At 43.3% G+C, this 14783-nt stretch overlaps 1 protein-coding gene across 3 annotated transcripts in view; it reads left to right on the top strand.

The window, feature by feature from the left end:
- Window positions 1-6119: 6119 nt before the first annotated feature.
- CAPRIN1 (cell cycle associated protein 1) overlaps window positions 6120-14783 on the top strand; it is a 30681-nt gene continuing 22017 nt past the window's right edge. For 2 of the 3 annotated variants that reach the window (XM_065754985.1, XM_065754982.1), the window contains exons 1-2: window positions 6166-6297; window positions 6608-6801. In XM_065754985.1, coding sequence (XP_065611057.1) covers window positions 6610-6801 — 192 coding nt within the window. In that variant the 5' untranslated portion in view covers window positions 6166-6297; window positions 6608-6609. Of the gene's footprint in view, window positions 6298-6607; window positions 6802-14783 lie in introns of all 3 variants that reach the window. The other variant, XM_065754986.1, reaches the window with a different exon arrangement.

The raw sequence follows: 14783 nt of genomic DNA, 5'->3' as shown, positions 1-14783 counted from the left end.
GAAAGCCTAGATAAGAACAAAGCAATAACTTTCTAAAACTGCCTGATAAGTAGTAGGAATTGCAGTTTTTGAAATACACAGATTGGGCCCATCTTTAGACAGCAACACTCTGTGGTCTCACTCAGGAACTGATTGACAAATAGATCTATGATAGTATGCAAGAATAACTTCATTTTAGCCTTATGCATTCTATTTAGGGGGGAGAGAGGAAGTAGAATAAATAGACATTCAATACCTTGATTATTCAGAGCAATTCTGAGTTGTAACTAAGGCCTGCAAAATAAGATGCAGAGAACACAATGTGCTAGTTCAGAGCCCCTAATGCTGGGGAGGTAGCATACTTATGTACTGAGTGGAAATACTGGGAAGATAAAGTTTGGCTACTGTCTTAGAGAAGCAGTAAAAAGTTGGAAAGGCGCAGGTCTGAAGAGATGGCAATGCATCCCTACTTGGGTGCTTTTTTTGCCTGTGTAGAAACAAGAAAGAGCTGCAGGAATACACACAGCTCAGCTCTAGAGTTTGTAAGGAATTAATGCGAGAATTCTTGCTTGGCCCTCCAGGATGCTGAAGAAGAGATGACACAGTAAGCTTAGTTTTTATCTGGGGAAAGAACAGCAGGGCAGGGAACTGGTAGTACCTTCCCATAGAATTTTCCCAGGAGGGCAAGGCTCATCTCACTGGAAAGTTGCCAAGCCCTTTGGCCACATAAGGGAAACAGAACAGGATGGGCTGAGAAGGTGCGTCATAACTAAGAACTGATGTACTGAGAATGATGAGAGAAACACTGCCCAAGTCCTTGCTTCAGTGAGGAGGCTTAACATACCCACAGAATATTTACACAACTGAGCCTTGATTACAGGCACAGCAGCAACATTAAAGACACTATTTCTCCTCCAACTTTTTTTCTCCCCTCTGTAACAGGTTGGTTATGTTTAACCACACCTGTGTCTGTTTTTGCTTGTTTGCTCTTCTGAGGGCTGGAAACAAACAGAGAAGCTGTATTCAGACTTCCTAATAACAGCTGATGTAAAATAATGCTGAATAAAGCCTAGAGAGATCTAGCATGGGAGAAATCCCCCAACAATATGAAGAGCAAAGCTAAATATCTTCTGAGTCTGTCTCTGCACTAAAAGCCACCCCCTACCTTGAGCAATGCTGTGGTCTAAAGGTTCATGTCTATGGAAATGCTGCATGTGCTTTCACTCATTAAAGGGACTTTCAGTTTCCACAGTGACTAAACAGATGTGACTCCAGAAATCAGCAACTCCAGATCTGACTTTCATTGCCATAATAAAACAAACTCTGTGTCTTAGAATTAATTCTAAACCAAAATTATACAGAAGTGTAACTTTAACCAAATAACTAACCAGTGAAAAGATCTGAACCCTAATCCAGAAGAAATCATACTAAATGGTAAGCATAAAAGGGATTCATTATAACAGACTGGGTCACACTAGGTTTGCCAATTTATTCCAGATAACTCAGAGCTGGATCACTACTGCAGTGAATGACAACCAACTCATGCTTTGTGACCATTTATATAGCATTACCCTTCTGATTACGCAGGATTCAGAGTTTACAAAAGTTTCCATAGAGTTCAAGTTCTTAGACAGTTCTGTTCTCCAAAAAACACAGATTGCTCCATTTAAAGACTTCATAATAAGCAGCTTGTTAACTAAAAATTAGCTGTGTCTACTTCTTACACAAGCACACCTGTAAAAGCTAATTCTTCATCCTTTGTCAATCTGCCTTTCCGCTGATTAGCTTCACTGTGCTTTAAACCAGCCACGGAAGGGGCTACATAGAGGACAGAGCTGAGAACTTTTGCTTCAGCTCATTTAGCAGCAATACAAATCACAAAAGCATATGACTTAATTCAAAGAAGAAAATACTAATTCTCTTACAGTAAGCAAGGGGGGCACATATCTGTAACAAATGCAAAGGTTGAGACCTGTGTTCCAATGACATCTTTGTCATACTGAAAGTTACTAGGATAAGGCTTACTCCACAAGAATGCCTCTATAAAAGGATTGTTTCAACACTTCCCCTATCATGGTGGAGCAGAGCTCCTTGCCTCTCCTCCCATCCCTTTTCTACTAGGCCTCTTGCTGCAGTCCTTTTCCTTGGATTGAATACCAATCTTAGCATAAATTGGTGAAGACAGAGGACTAATGAGTGAAGATGTTTTAACATAAACTACAAGAAGCAATTCAGATCTGAGTGTTAATGCACCCCCTTATCACACTTGCCTCCTGCTTGTACTCCTGTTTCCTGGGAACAATAATCTCCAGACAGCCTCATACATCTGTACCTGGATCACAGTCCAAGGAGAACAGTTCAAAGATCGCAAACCCAGCAAGTTCTGGTGACTACAACTGATGACTAGAATGCTTTGCCACCCATAGGAGCTAGTCTGGATATCTGACAAAAGTCAGATATCTCATACCCTAGAAACAGTAATATAAACTGAGGCCCTTTACACTCTCTTGGATATCTGTGGGCTGTGACCAGCCTCTTCCCTGGGCTGAGCTATCTCTCAGGTTTACCAGATCCTCAAGGCTGTTTGCTGATGGCACCAGGACAAAGTCATCTTACTCAAGTCAGTTTCAATTATAGCCCACTAAAAAATGCTGATAAACAGCAAGTATTTGCTCTAAACTCAAGTAGTAGAAGATTCTTCGGTTAGTTTATCTATCTCCATCCACCTCCCTATCTACATATGCATTTTAACAATTTACGTTTGTTTCACTAGACTGAACATTCAGGTATGTTACAGGATTTACATAACTCTGTGTATTTATGCACATAATTGTGTCCCAAGCCCATGAACCATACACAGACAACACAGGGTTCACAAAGAACATCCTGCTTAACCAACCTGACCCCCTTCTATGATTGAATGACCCAACTGGTAGGTGAGGGAAAGGATGCTGCTGGAGATTACATAGAATTCAGAAAAGCCCTTAACACTATCTGCCATAGTATTTTCCTAAAAAAGCTGGCAGCCTGTAGTTTGTTGGTAGCCTATAGTCTGGCCACTCTTCAAAGGGTAAAGAATTGCCAGGCCCAGAAAGCAGTAGTTGTGACACAATAAAAAGTGCAGCAATGACAGCAGAGCAACAAGGTTCCAGACTGCAATAAGTGAGTGCTTGTTCAAATACAACAGCTACAGACACAAAGAAAATAATCTACTTACATTCCAAAGGCCTCAGGTAGACAGGGATCTCTAACAAAACACTATTACACCCACTGCCAACCCTTAAAAGAGTTTCGGGAAGGGATAGCTCCTGGCTCCGCCCCTTCCAGTCACTCAGGTGCATTACATGCACCTGAGCTTCCCAGGGTTGGCCCTGCCTTTCCACCAGGTGTTCAGGAACGTAGCATTTCTTCTACACTGATGAATGGAGTTACATTCGGCTGATGATGGGTCACAAGTTGTGTTCCCCAGGGGTTGGTATAGAGGCCTGTTCTCTTTAATGTCTTTGATAACCTTGATGAGGGGGTTGAGTGCACTCTCAGTAAGTTTGCAGGTGACACCAAAGTCAGACGAAGGGTTTATCCACCTGGTGCAGCTCCCCTCCTTCAGAGAGATCTGGACATGTTGAATTACTGGGCCAATAGGATGAAGCTCAATAAGACCAAGCGCTAGGTCCTGCACTTTGGCTACAATAACTCTAGGCAACGCTATAGCCTTAGTGCAGCGTAGCTGGAAGACTGTGTGGAAGAAAGACTTGGGGGTGCTGGTTGATGCTCTGGTAAACATGAGTCACCCATTTGCCCAAGTAACCAAGAAGGCCAATGGCATTCTAGCTTGTATCAGAAATAGCATTGCCAGGAGCAGGGAAGAGGTCGTTCCTCTGTACTCAGCTCTGTTAAGGCCACATCTTGAGTACTGTGTTCAGTTTTGGGGCCCTCATTACAAGAAAGACATTGAGGCCCTAGAGAGTGTCAAGAAGGGCAACGAAGCTGGTGAAAAGCAGTGTCTGGAGCACAAGTCTTACGAGGAGCAGCAGTGGAAACTGAGATTGTTCAGTCTGGAGAGCAGAAGGCTCAGGGGAGACCTTATCATTCTCTATAACTACCTGGAAAAAGGTTGTGGCGAGGTGGGGGTCTTTTCTCACACATAACTAGTGGACTAGGGGGAATGGCCTCGGGTTGCGCTAGGGGAGGTTCAGATTCGATATTAGGAAACATTTCTTCTCTGAAAGGCTGATCAGGCACTGGAACGGGCTGCCCAGGGAGGTGGTTGAGTCAGCATCCTTGGAGGTGTTCAAGAAATGTTTAGATGTTCTACTAAGGGACATGGTTTAATGGGGAAATATTGCTGGTAGGTGGATGGTTGAACGGGATGATCATGGAGGTCTTTTCCTTTGTGATTCTGTATGTATGTATTCTGCATCTACACATATGTATAAAATTTGATTCTGGATATCCCATTAGTTAGTTTGTGAATCTTGTCACCTCTGAATTTGTAATCAAGTTGCTATTTAATTATTGTATCTTTCCCTACACCACCTCATATATCTAAAAATTGGCTAATGATGATGTGCCATTAAAATTCATTTAACTTACCTCATATTACTAATATATCTTCAACTACTACTAAATATAACCGAGTTTAATTCATTTTCATTTCTGGTGATGACACCTAGGCTGAATTCACAAATGTCATTTTTTTAGTATGGCATTAATGTGCTTTGCAGTTCTGTATAAGATATGTACATAATGCTTTGTTTATGCTTTAGTATGTAAGCTCAGCAATAGAGCTCAATCTTTGGCTAACGAAAAGGCATCCACTGTGATTATGAAGGGCTTTGATGCAGTAACTGTCATATAATTATTGCTTGCGCAATTTATGTAATAACTGCTCTCAGGAGCAGTATTTTTAGCCTTTTTGTGAGACTAAAGACTTGCTATTTTCTTGTGACTTCCCACTAAGAATAACTATCTTTATTTATCTTTGTCTAAGGCAAAATCTTTATTTGAACTCAACATTTATTTTTTGTCACCAATCCTTCCATTAACTCTTTTTTTTTTATTTTTCTTGCAGATTTTTGTGTTCTTCAGAAATGCAGCCTTTGAGTATGAACTACATTAAGTTCTCTATGATTTGTCTGCTTTTCCTGAGCTGTTGAGTTGCCAGAGCTTATTCAGAATTGTGATGGCAATGTAATAACAAGAACTGAATAGCAATGAATGAAACAACTTCATATTTTCAGGTATTATATTTAATGGTCAAAATGCCTCAGTGTGCTTCAGTATTCGCGAAGAAAGTGAGTGGGGAAAAAAGTGATTTCAACTGCTGGGTATGGGCCTCGTAGAAATACATTACTGCATAAAAAGCAAACCTTATAGTGGTATGAACCAAAACTTCTCAGTGAGTTGTGAATATACATTGACTTTCAGGACTTGAAGACATTTATATTTAGTCAAGTGAAATACATGGCGTTGGTTGATTTATTGCAGTTGTCTTTAAAAACGGGAAAGCACTGAGCTGCCATTTAAGTCTTCGGAACAGTGTTTACAGATGCCACTAAGAAAAATCTGACTATTCAGGCACTGACTACTACAGCATGAAGTCAAAGAAAGCAGTTTCTTGCTGGAATTAGCTCACAGGCAGCAAGAACCTCTAACTGGGGCTGCGTGACTGTGCACGGGGGCCAGGTGGGGACAGAAAGGGGAAGGAGATCTCTCCTTTCTGATGTGGAGACCACAGCACAGTTGTTCAAGAAACAGCCCTCACTTGTGCTGATGCAAAAAAAAAAAACAACAAAAAAAAAAACAACCGGGGCATCCGTGATTAAACCAAATAAAGCTTAAAAAGTAGAAGCGAAGTCCTGAACTGGAATTACAACTGAAAATTTCACGTAAAGCGTGGAAATGGAGAAAATTGAGTACTCAGGCCTCATCTCCCAAGCCCTCCATCCACCAACTCCACAATGACCACAGGCTCACCCCGCCCCGCTATTGTGTCTGGAACTGAGGCGCCCGACGCGCGCCTGAAGGACCCTCGCGTGCAGAGAAATAGGGCAGCAGCGCGGCTGGAAGGCGCCTCCTCCGCCTGCGCGGCGGGCTCAGGCGTTCTCCGTGGGCACTCGCGGACGGCGAGGACCCCGCCCCGCTCGCTCCCGCGCCGCCCGCTTTACGCGCTCGCGTGCGCGCTCTCGCTCTCTCCCGTAGTAGCGCTGTGCGGAGGTGGAAGAAGCAGTGCGGGGCCGGAGTCGGCTGAGGCGGTCATTCCTCTAGCGAGAGCGCAGCGCACCGAATCCCCCCTCCCCCGGGCCACTCACGCACACGGTGAGGGGGGCGGCGAAGCCCTCCGGACACCGGCGGGGCGGGGAGGGACGGGACGGGGCGGGGGGGGGGTGGTAATGGCCGCGCACGGGGAATGACCGTTGGCTGGGTGAGCGCCGGCGCGGGTCTGCCCGTCACGTGACAGCTCTGCGCGTACCCGGGGCCGAGTCAGTGGGACGGGGGCGCGCGCGGTCGGCAGGTGCGGTTAGCGCGCGTCCGTCCTGGGCGTGGGGAAGCAGCCGAGTGCGCGCCCGCCCTCCCGCGTGTCCCCTCCGGCGGCCCGTTCCGCTCACGCGCGCTCTCTCCCGCGCAGAGATGCCCTCGGCTACCAACAGCACCATGGCGAGCAGCGGGAAGGCGGGCCCGGGCGGCAGCGAGCAGGCCCCGGCGGCGGCAGCGGCGACCCCGCAGACGTCGGGCGGCAGCATCACCTCGGTGCAGACTGAGGCGATGAAACAGATCTTGGGAGTGATCGACAAAAAGCTCCGCAACCTCGAGAAGAAAAAGGTGCTCCCTTCTCTCTTATCCCCACCCCGGCAACCTGGCTGCCCCCAGGGCAGGTCGCGGGCCCCTAGGGCTCTCCGCTGGGCCCCGGGCGGCTGCTGTGTACTGGCGGCCCCTGCCCCGCTGTCTCTGGGGTGCTGAAGCGGCCCGGTTCTGTCCCTTCCTTTAGCCGGGCCGCGTCCTCTCCCGTCCCCGCTCCGGGCCGGGGAGCCGCGGCCGCGCAGGTTGTTCCCGGCGTCGCCCCCAGGGGCCGCCCGCTGGAAGGTTCCAGAAGGGCGAGCCGCGCTCTCCCGGCCTTTCCCCTTCCTCTTAAGGGGGTCCCCTGAACCCCTCCGCAGGCCGTCCTCTCGCCAGGCCCCGCTCGGCCCCGAGGCGCGGGCACGGCGCTTCCCCGCAGGGCATTGGCCGAGGACGGGTGCCGAGGGGCGCCTCTCAGCTGCGGAGCGCGGCCCCCTCCCTGCAAGCCCCCCGCGGCGCGGCCCCCTCCCCCTTCCGCCTTTTGTTCGCTGCAGCGGGGCTCTGCCCGGCCGTGCTGCGGGCTGGACGCCGTTCCCGCGCCTCCCGCGGCCCCGTAGCCCTCCGGCAGCGTTCCCCCTGCCCGCCCCGCCGGGCAGAACCGCGGGGGGCCGGAGCGCCGCGTCCCCCCGAGCCGCGCACATGGAGGTGGGAGCTAACATGGCGGCGGCGAGGCCGCCTAAGCCTCCCCGGCGGAACTGCATTGTGCCAGCAGCGCGCACAAAGCCGGGCCGCCCCGCCCGCTGCTTTTCGCTTTGCTCCGCGCTCGCCCCTCGGGAGTCCCGGGTCAGCTGAGAGCGGCCTTTGGGTGGTTATTTATAGAAAGAGCCGCTGCTAAATCCGTGGTCCTGGGAGGGGTCGGGTTTGTGACAGAGAAGCAGATGCCATGGTTAGTGGGGATTAACCCGGCACGGTTCCTTGGTTAGTGTTGTGGGATGCAGGGAGACACAAAGGAGTTCCCAACCCGCAGAGCGTGAGAGGTCTGTCAGCAGGGCACCAACAGGTATGGAGCCTGCGGACGTACTTGGAAGCACAGCATCACCAAACTAAAATTTGGGAGCGCTCAGATAGAATTTCAGGTCTGTGCTGAGGCCCTAAATCTATTTTAGCTCTTAAGAGTTAATCAGCACAGTTATTTTTTTAACTAGCATTTTAGATTCTAGTAGTCTATATGAGTAGACTATAGAAAGCAAAAACATTAGCCCTTACAGGTGAGTGGTGAATGAAGCAAGCTGTGCTTTACTTTGCAACTGTAAATCTGTATGTGTAGTGGTTTCTCACTAAAAATAAATAAATAAGAAAAAAAACCATTGTATTTTCCTGCTGTTCAAAAAACAAAAAAGAAATGTGCTGGGAGCTTTCAGATAAGCTTTAGAGTTGAAGGATCACTTCTTGACCCATGTCTGAATGCTGTTGTGTATAGATGGGACAAAACGTCTTTCTTAAATGTGCTGATGCGTACAAATGTGTGCCTGCAGAAGAACACTGACCTTCATCTTGAGAAAGAATACGAGCCTTTCAGAACGTATCTTGAACGATTCTGATGAAATTCTTTGGAACGGTGGTGTCCAACATACACTGTGTAGTATGGTACTGAAAGATAGGAAGAAGATGGAAAAATAGTTTTGTATGATGTTGAAAGTGAGCATTTTTAAATCAGAAGGCCTTCTGATCTATTCTGTACGTTGAAGAAATGAAGAGGATGAGCATGCTCTTAACTGCTGTGCAAGTCAGCTTTCCTTTCCAGCAGCGTTTTTACTTACCTTTTAAAATAAATAATTCACACCTAATTTACACTTGTCTTGTCCATTCCTCTCTGTTTGAGTGGACCTTCTGGAGGGCTTCTATATTACCTTAAGTTAAAAGGATGTGTGAAAGGCTGTTATTTCATCAGAGTGGAGTGAAAATTAGTGTTATTGTTCTCATTAAAGCTGTAGGTTCTTATTTTTTGTGTCTGTAGCTGCTGTCGTCATGTTTTTATCATCTTGGTGTCATAGCAGCTGACTCCAGGGGAAGCACCTTTTTTTCTGGAAAGGTAATTCCATTAAAATTAGTTAGAGCAGCTCTTTGGGAGAATCAATGCTCTGCCTCCCCCTCCTTCCCTCCCGTATCGATCTTTATGTATTAAATTAGTAATACAGTTATTTAGTATTTAGATATTAATTAATTATTTAATTAATATTATTTTTATTTAATTGATATTATTTATTAATATTATTAATTAATTATTATGATTAGTTATTTAGAGTTAGTAATTTGTGGGCTTGAGCCTGCCCTTTAGTTGGGGAAATTAAGTTCTTTAGTAGATCAGCATTCTTTCAATGAAGAGAACATTAAATGTGTAACTTAACTGTCCACATGGGCTTCGGTATTTTTACTGAGTTACTCAGTAAGTTTACCAAATACAAAAATCAATTTTCCTTGAGATTTTTTTTTTAACCATGTAGTAAGTAAAATCACTGGATAGTCCAGTTGGGAATGAGTGGGAAAATGGTGTAGAGCACACAGAAAATTCCTGCTTAGCCAAACATGTAATTGTCTGCAGTCAACTACAAAGGCTGAGAGAGAGATTAGTTTGAGGGATCTATTCTTGACAACAGTTTACAAAATGATATTTGACTAAGACATACGTTTAGTGGATGAAGAGTAAGAAGTACTGTCTTAACTCTTAAATGGTATGTGCAGCTTTTAGTTAAATAAAGGTCATTCCTTATGGAAAAACTCAAAAGCTTGAAGTAAATTGTTGCCATGTTCCCTTTTAAGCTGTGAGCACAAAATCACAGGACCAGCAAAATACAGTATAGAATTTCAGATCATAATATTGCTGAGTTCTGCACTATTTTGAAGTTCTAAAATATTAGAAATAGTAAGGTGTTATTTACAATTTCATATTCTTCTCTTAAAAATGGTCTTTTTATTTAAAACATGTCTGGCTTGTGTTAAAGGGAATATAGAGAAATGGAGTTATTGTGCATAAATGTATGTCAAAACATGGCCTGAAAATGACTGTATTCTCTTCATCTCTTTGTATTTGGAAATTGTAGGAATACCACCCTGTTGTTTTTTTTTTCTTCTGTTTTTAGGTGAGTAGATCCTTTCCAAATTAAGCTGATTGAATGCAGATCAAACTTATGTCTTGTTACTGTGGGGAATGAAAAAACAGAGCCTTATGATTTCAGCTTATAAAGGCAATATTTAAAACCAAATATTCTCTGAAAGGGACAAAATGGCTCATTTGGTGACATGTTTTAAGATATGAGTTGATCACCAAGATGATTCTTGGGGAACGATGGATATGAAGTGTGTAAGCTTAAACAGCTTGATATGACCTGGCCTTGGTGTGTTTGATATGCAGTTGTAAAGATGGGGCATTTTAGCTGTAGTTGGTAACTTAAGATGCTGTTGCTTTATCAGCTTGTCTCTGAATTTCTGAATATGTGTAATGCCGACTGGGTTGAAAAATTAAGACTGCCTCTGTAACTATTATCCAGCTACTGTTGCCATGAAAATTCCTTGGTATTCAGGTTGTTCTGACCCAAGAGGCAGCTGTCTTCCCCATTCGGTCAAATGTTGGATTAACAGCTAACAACCTATAGCTGAGATCACTTTTCTATTCCTGTAGATGCAGCTAGTGATAGCAGGAGAGTGCCATGTTCCAGCGTGCCTGTCAGCATGCCTAAGTGCTTTCGAACCATTATGCGAGCATCTTGGATATTCGGGGACAACCCATGTCTCTGGAATTCCTCTCCTTGTGGAACTAGGTTCTGTCAATAGTTTACCCTGCAAGTGGGCTGTTTTGTTTTATGGCAACAAATCAGCCATAGGGCTCAGCTGGATTTGCAGCCTGTGTGGGTCCTGTCCTGTTAAGATGTACACAGTTGTGTCCCTGTTGCCAGCATGCTGCAAGTGTCTTCTCTCTGCAGTCTTCATAGCAGTGGAAAGATGCAGGATACATTGCTGATCACAGCACCTACTAGGGTCTGTCACCGTTGGACACTGTTCTCTAAAGAAGGAATTGTCACCTCCTCTTTCTCCTTTTCTTCACCCACACATGTAAGTTGATTCTTCTGGAATGCTGATCTAGAAGTTACTGAAAAACAAGTGCGGCTTCAGAAAGGTCCTGTTGCCATCTGTGCTGGATGAAGTATGGGGCTAGTTCAAATTTATCTTTGGAGATGGGACGTGATTCTGAAAGTGAGGGATTGTAGTACGGTTTGAAGCTGCATGTTGGGAGTCTGAAACTTACATTGAAACCTCTGAAGCAGCTTTTGGGAACTTCTGTTAGCTGTGTATATAAAATGTATGTTGTACCAAGACAGAGAACTATGGGTTGTTTTTTTTGAGAGAGATTTTGAATTTCCTTACTTGATTCCTTTTGGACCTTTTGCTTTTTCACCCTATTTTGTTGAGAAAATAGACTTTTTTAAAAAGAAGTTTTTGAACAGACTTTGCAGGGAAGTTAAAGGTGTATGACTGTAGAGATGATGGTGGAGGAGAAGTAAAGTATAATGTGCAAGTATAAAATGTTAATAAACTTGTATTTCAGAGCTTGGGCTATTTTAAACTGATTTAGATTGTCTTATTTCATTAATACATATTTAAAAAAACGTGTGGTGTTTGAGATTTCAGAAAACAGGTATGAAATAGTCCTCTCTATCTTTTCCTTGCTTGTAGTGAAGTGTGTGTTACAGAGTTTGCTTCTGTGGGTTGGAGTTTACCCTCTTCCCTTCTGCACTTCAGCTTTTCATATAGGGTTGTGCTGATATAACTAGCATGAGTGATATCGCTGAAAGTACCTGGTTAAATATAGTGCCTCCTTGCTCCTGGCCTCCACCCTTTTTAAGGGTTATTTTTAATCAGATCGTTCCAATGATCCAGTTGATAGCATAGCACTGGAAATGACTCTTCACAGCACAGCTGAGTGGTAGGGCATTTTTGAAACCAGTATTGATTTTGAAGCTAATGTCATGTAACTGTACATTTTTTCACTTCAGTCTGACATTCAGAGCAGGTAATGAGTGAATGAGTTTCCTCTCACCTGAATGTGAGTGGAAAGCATTTGTTGCCACAGTAAAGAAAATCGATTTTGGTTTCCTGTTAAAATAAGATGTAGGACATACTTAGGCAATCAAAACTACCATCTCCCTTTCCTCCCTCTGCCTGGACACGTGTCCTGTATGTAGTACTTTTCTCCTAGGGAAGTATAAAATGCTGCAGGAATCTCAGTGGAAAGAAGAACTGAAGAGTGGTGGCTTTCTGTCTGCAGAACAGGGGTCTTCTGACTCACGAGCTGTTTAATAGGCAATTTATATGCTCTCTTTGCCACTTAATGTTTTTTTCTGCTGGTTTAGCTTTTATACTTCAGAATGAGTGAAGGTGAAGTTGTGGAAGGGGAGTAAAGTTAAGTAAATCCTTGCTTCTTGCAGACACTGCAGTGGGTTGCTAAGTGGGAGTTTTACTGCAGTTATCTTACAGCCCTAATGCTGCTGTTAGATTGCTGTTAGTTCACAGTACAGATTGAAAGCATTGTGCTTCCTTAAGCCTCTGTAACGTAATGTTTTGATCACCCAGTTTCTTGGGAATGATGGAAAAATGCACATTATCACAAAGTTTTCAAGTGCCAAGTGGACAGATAAATACACACTTGCTTCTCCTCTGCATTGCAGCTGAAAGGACTTCTTTTGCTTTTACATTCTGATACAGATGCATTTAGGGTCGAAAAAGAGAAGTAAAACCCTTCAGTTCCTAGGAATAGATGTCTTACTCTTTGTTTTTTTATTTGATACAACCATGGAATGAAAACCATATAAACAGAGTACTTACATTAGCCTTAAAATATTTGACCATAGAGGAAAAACTTGCACAGTGTTTAATTAGGTTATTGCAGTGTTCTTAATCTGAAGGTAAGAGCCAGCTGATTAAAAAAATCTAACTTCCATATGACTTCTCTTTTAGGTTAAAGCTGTTCCCCTTGTCGTGTCACTACCAGACTGCATAAAAAGTCAGTCTCTCATGCTTACAAGCATGAGGAAGCATGGAAGCACTGGAAGGCTGCAGTGAGGTCTTACTAGAGCCTTCTCTTCTGCAATTTAGGGATAAGGATTTGCTGTGGAACTATATCAAAGGCTTTACAGAATTCTGGGTGGATTCTTCAAGATCCTGGTGCTCAAGCCTGTTGGTGTTACTGTTTTGATGGTTGATGGGTTTGTGTTGGAAACCAGATCACCAGTATTGTTTGGGGTTTTTTTAATGTGTTTTTGTAGACACTGCGTTAACCCTCTTACATTAGCAGTGCAGTTTACTGTGCAGCCTCACAAACAATTGCATCACTGTAACTGATGGAATGGTAAACAGAAATATGGGAGTAAGTGGCTTGAGTAAGTTGGAACTTTAAATTAGTCTGTAAAGGCAGCCTAGTGCAGGACTCACACTGCCTTAAGCAGGGAAAGATTTGGTTAACCTGGCTGTCTTTGTCCTGGCGCATTGAAATGTTTGAGCTTTTTACTCTGCCTTTTTAACTCTTCACAACTCAGCTGGGGTCTCTAAAATCATGAAAACTACTTCTCTGCTTAGGTTTTTGTGCAGCCACATTTTCATCTGTTTTAAAACAAGGCAGTATGTGTAAGAATTACATTTCCTTGTTTGCTGATGTGGTGAATTTCCAGTACACTGAGTGCTTTTCAGGGCAATTCTGTCAATGTATTTCCAACTGTGGCTGTTGCATTTGACAGCTTTTTTACAGTGCTAGTGTCTGTCTCCGGCATGAAATTCCTTGTAATATGTTGTTGGAACTCAGGAAGTTCTTAGGACTTGGACTTTGCTTACACCATTACTGTTTCTACTGCACTAAAAGACAAAGTAATGAAATGTAATGTGTAGAATTTTCAAATAAGTTTTTTTTGGGAGGGTCTCTAGGTGACACCAAAGGGACGAAGTAACGTAAATGTATTTGTGTTTGCCTAAGTGATGTTGGACCTTAAATAATACAAGGTTTATTGTTCAGCTCTTTTATAGTTCGTTCTAAAAGGTCTGGTATTGAGCAGAGGAGATTAAGTAGCTAGAAAAAATCCAGTAAAATATTTTGACTGAAATATTACTAAGTAAAATTATTAAAATCAAAACAAATAGCCACAAATAAGCCACACCACCAACAAAGCAAAGAACAACAACAAAAAAAAACCCGTCACTCAGTGACAAGTATATATTAAAACAATGGTTATATCAGGGTTTTCATTCTTCTGTGTTCATAAAGAAGTTTGCTTGCTCTCATTTTCATTTATTTTTATATTGGATCAGAAAGATAATGAATAAGGATCATTTTAAAGCTTCTAATAAGCACAAGTTTCATAAAATTATTATCAGGTATGATATGTAGAAATGATGGAAACTTAAAGATCAGTATGTAAGTTTTTCATACAGACTATGCTTCCTTCCTGTGGCCCTTAAAATTGAGCCTGTAAATCCATTTTATCCATATTGGGCCTGCATAAGTTTTACCTGCTTCTGGCTACTCCGTGTTTTGCAGTTTTCACTTCAAGCAGATTAGAGACTTGGTCCTGCTGAAAATTAAGCTAATGATTCTCTTTCAGTGTCTCCACTTGAAAGAGAAATCTTTGAGCCTTTGAATAAAAATATCATACTAACATGAGCTGTCTAGTGGGCATTCTTGCACTATCTTAACTTGTACAAGTATAAAGAATTAGAGTTTTGAATCTTACTAGCAGTGGCTTTTTCCTCTGCAGCCATGTTTTTGGTATTGTAGCAATTCAGTGGTATTACTGTGGCTCAGGGCTCTCTTCAGCTCTGTAATTAGGAATGAAGGAAGTGTGCAGTCACAACATTCTCCCCATTAAGAAAAACATGTCCTTGCTTGGAAGTGAAGACAGTTCATGAAGATACATCGTTCTAGCCCAAGTAAAAAAGTTGTAAATACTTTCCTAAGAGGCAAATATTTCATTTTGAATTCAGAA

Source organism: Cyrtonyx montezumae, unplaced genomic scaffold (genome assembly GCF_038088225.1).
Source record: "Cyrtonyx montezumae isolate F1298 unplaced genomic scaffold, pur_monq_1.0 scaffold_10, whole genome shotgun sequence".
NCBI lineage: Eukaryota > Metazoa > Chordata > Aves > Galliformes > Odontophoridae > Cyrtonyx > Cyrtonyx montezumae.
The sequence above is the reverse complement of the archived record's forward strand: the minus strand, read 5'-3'. Positions and strand labels throughout refer to the sequence as shown.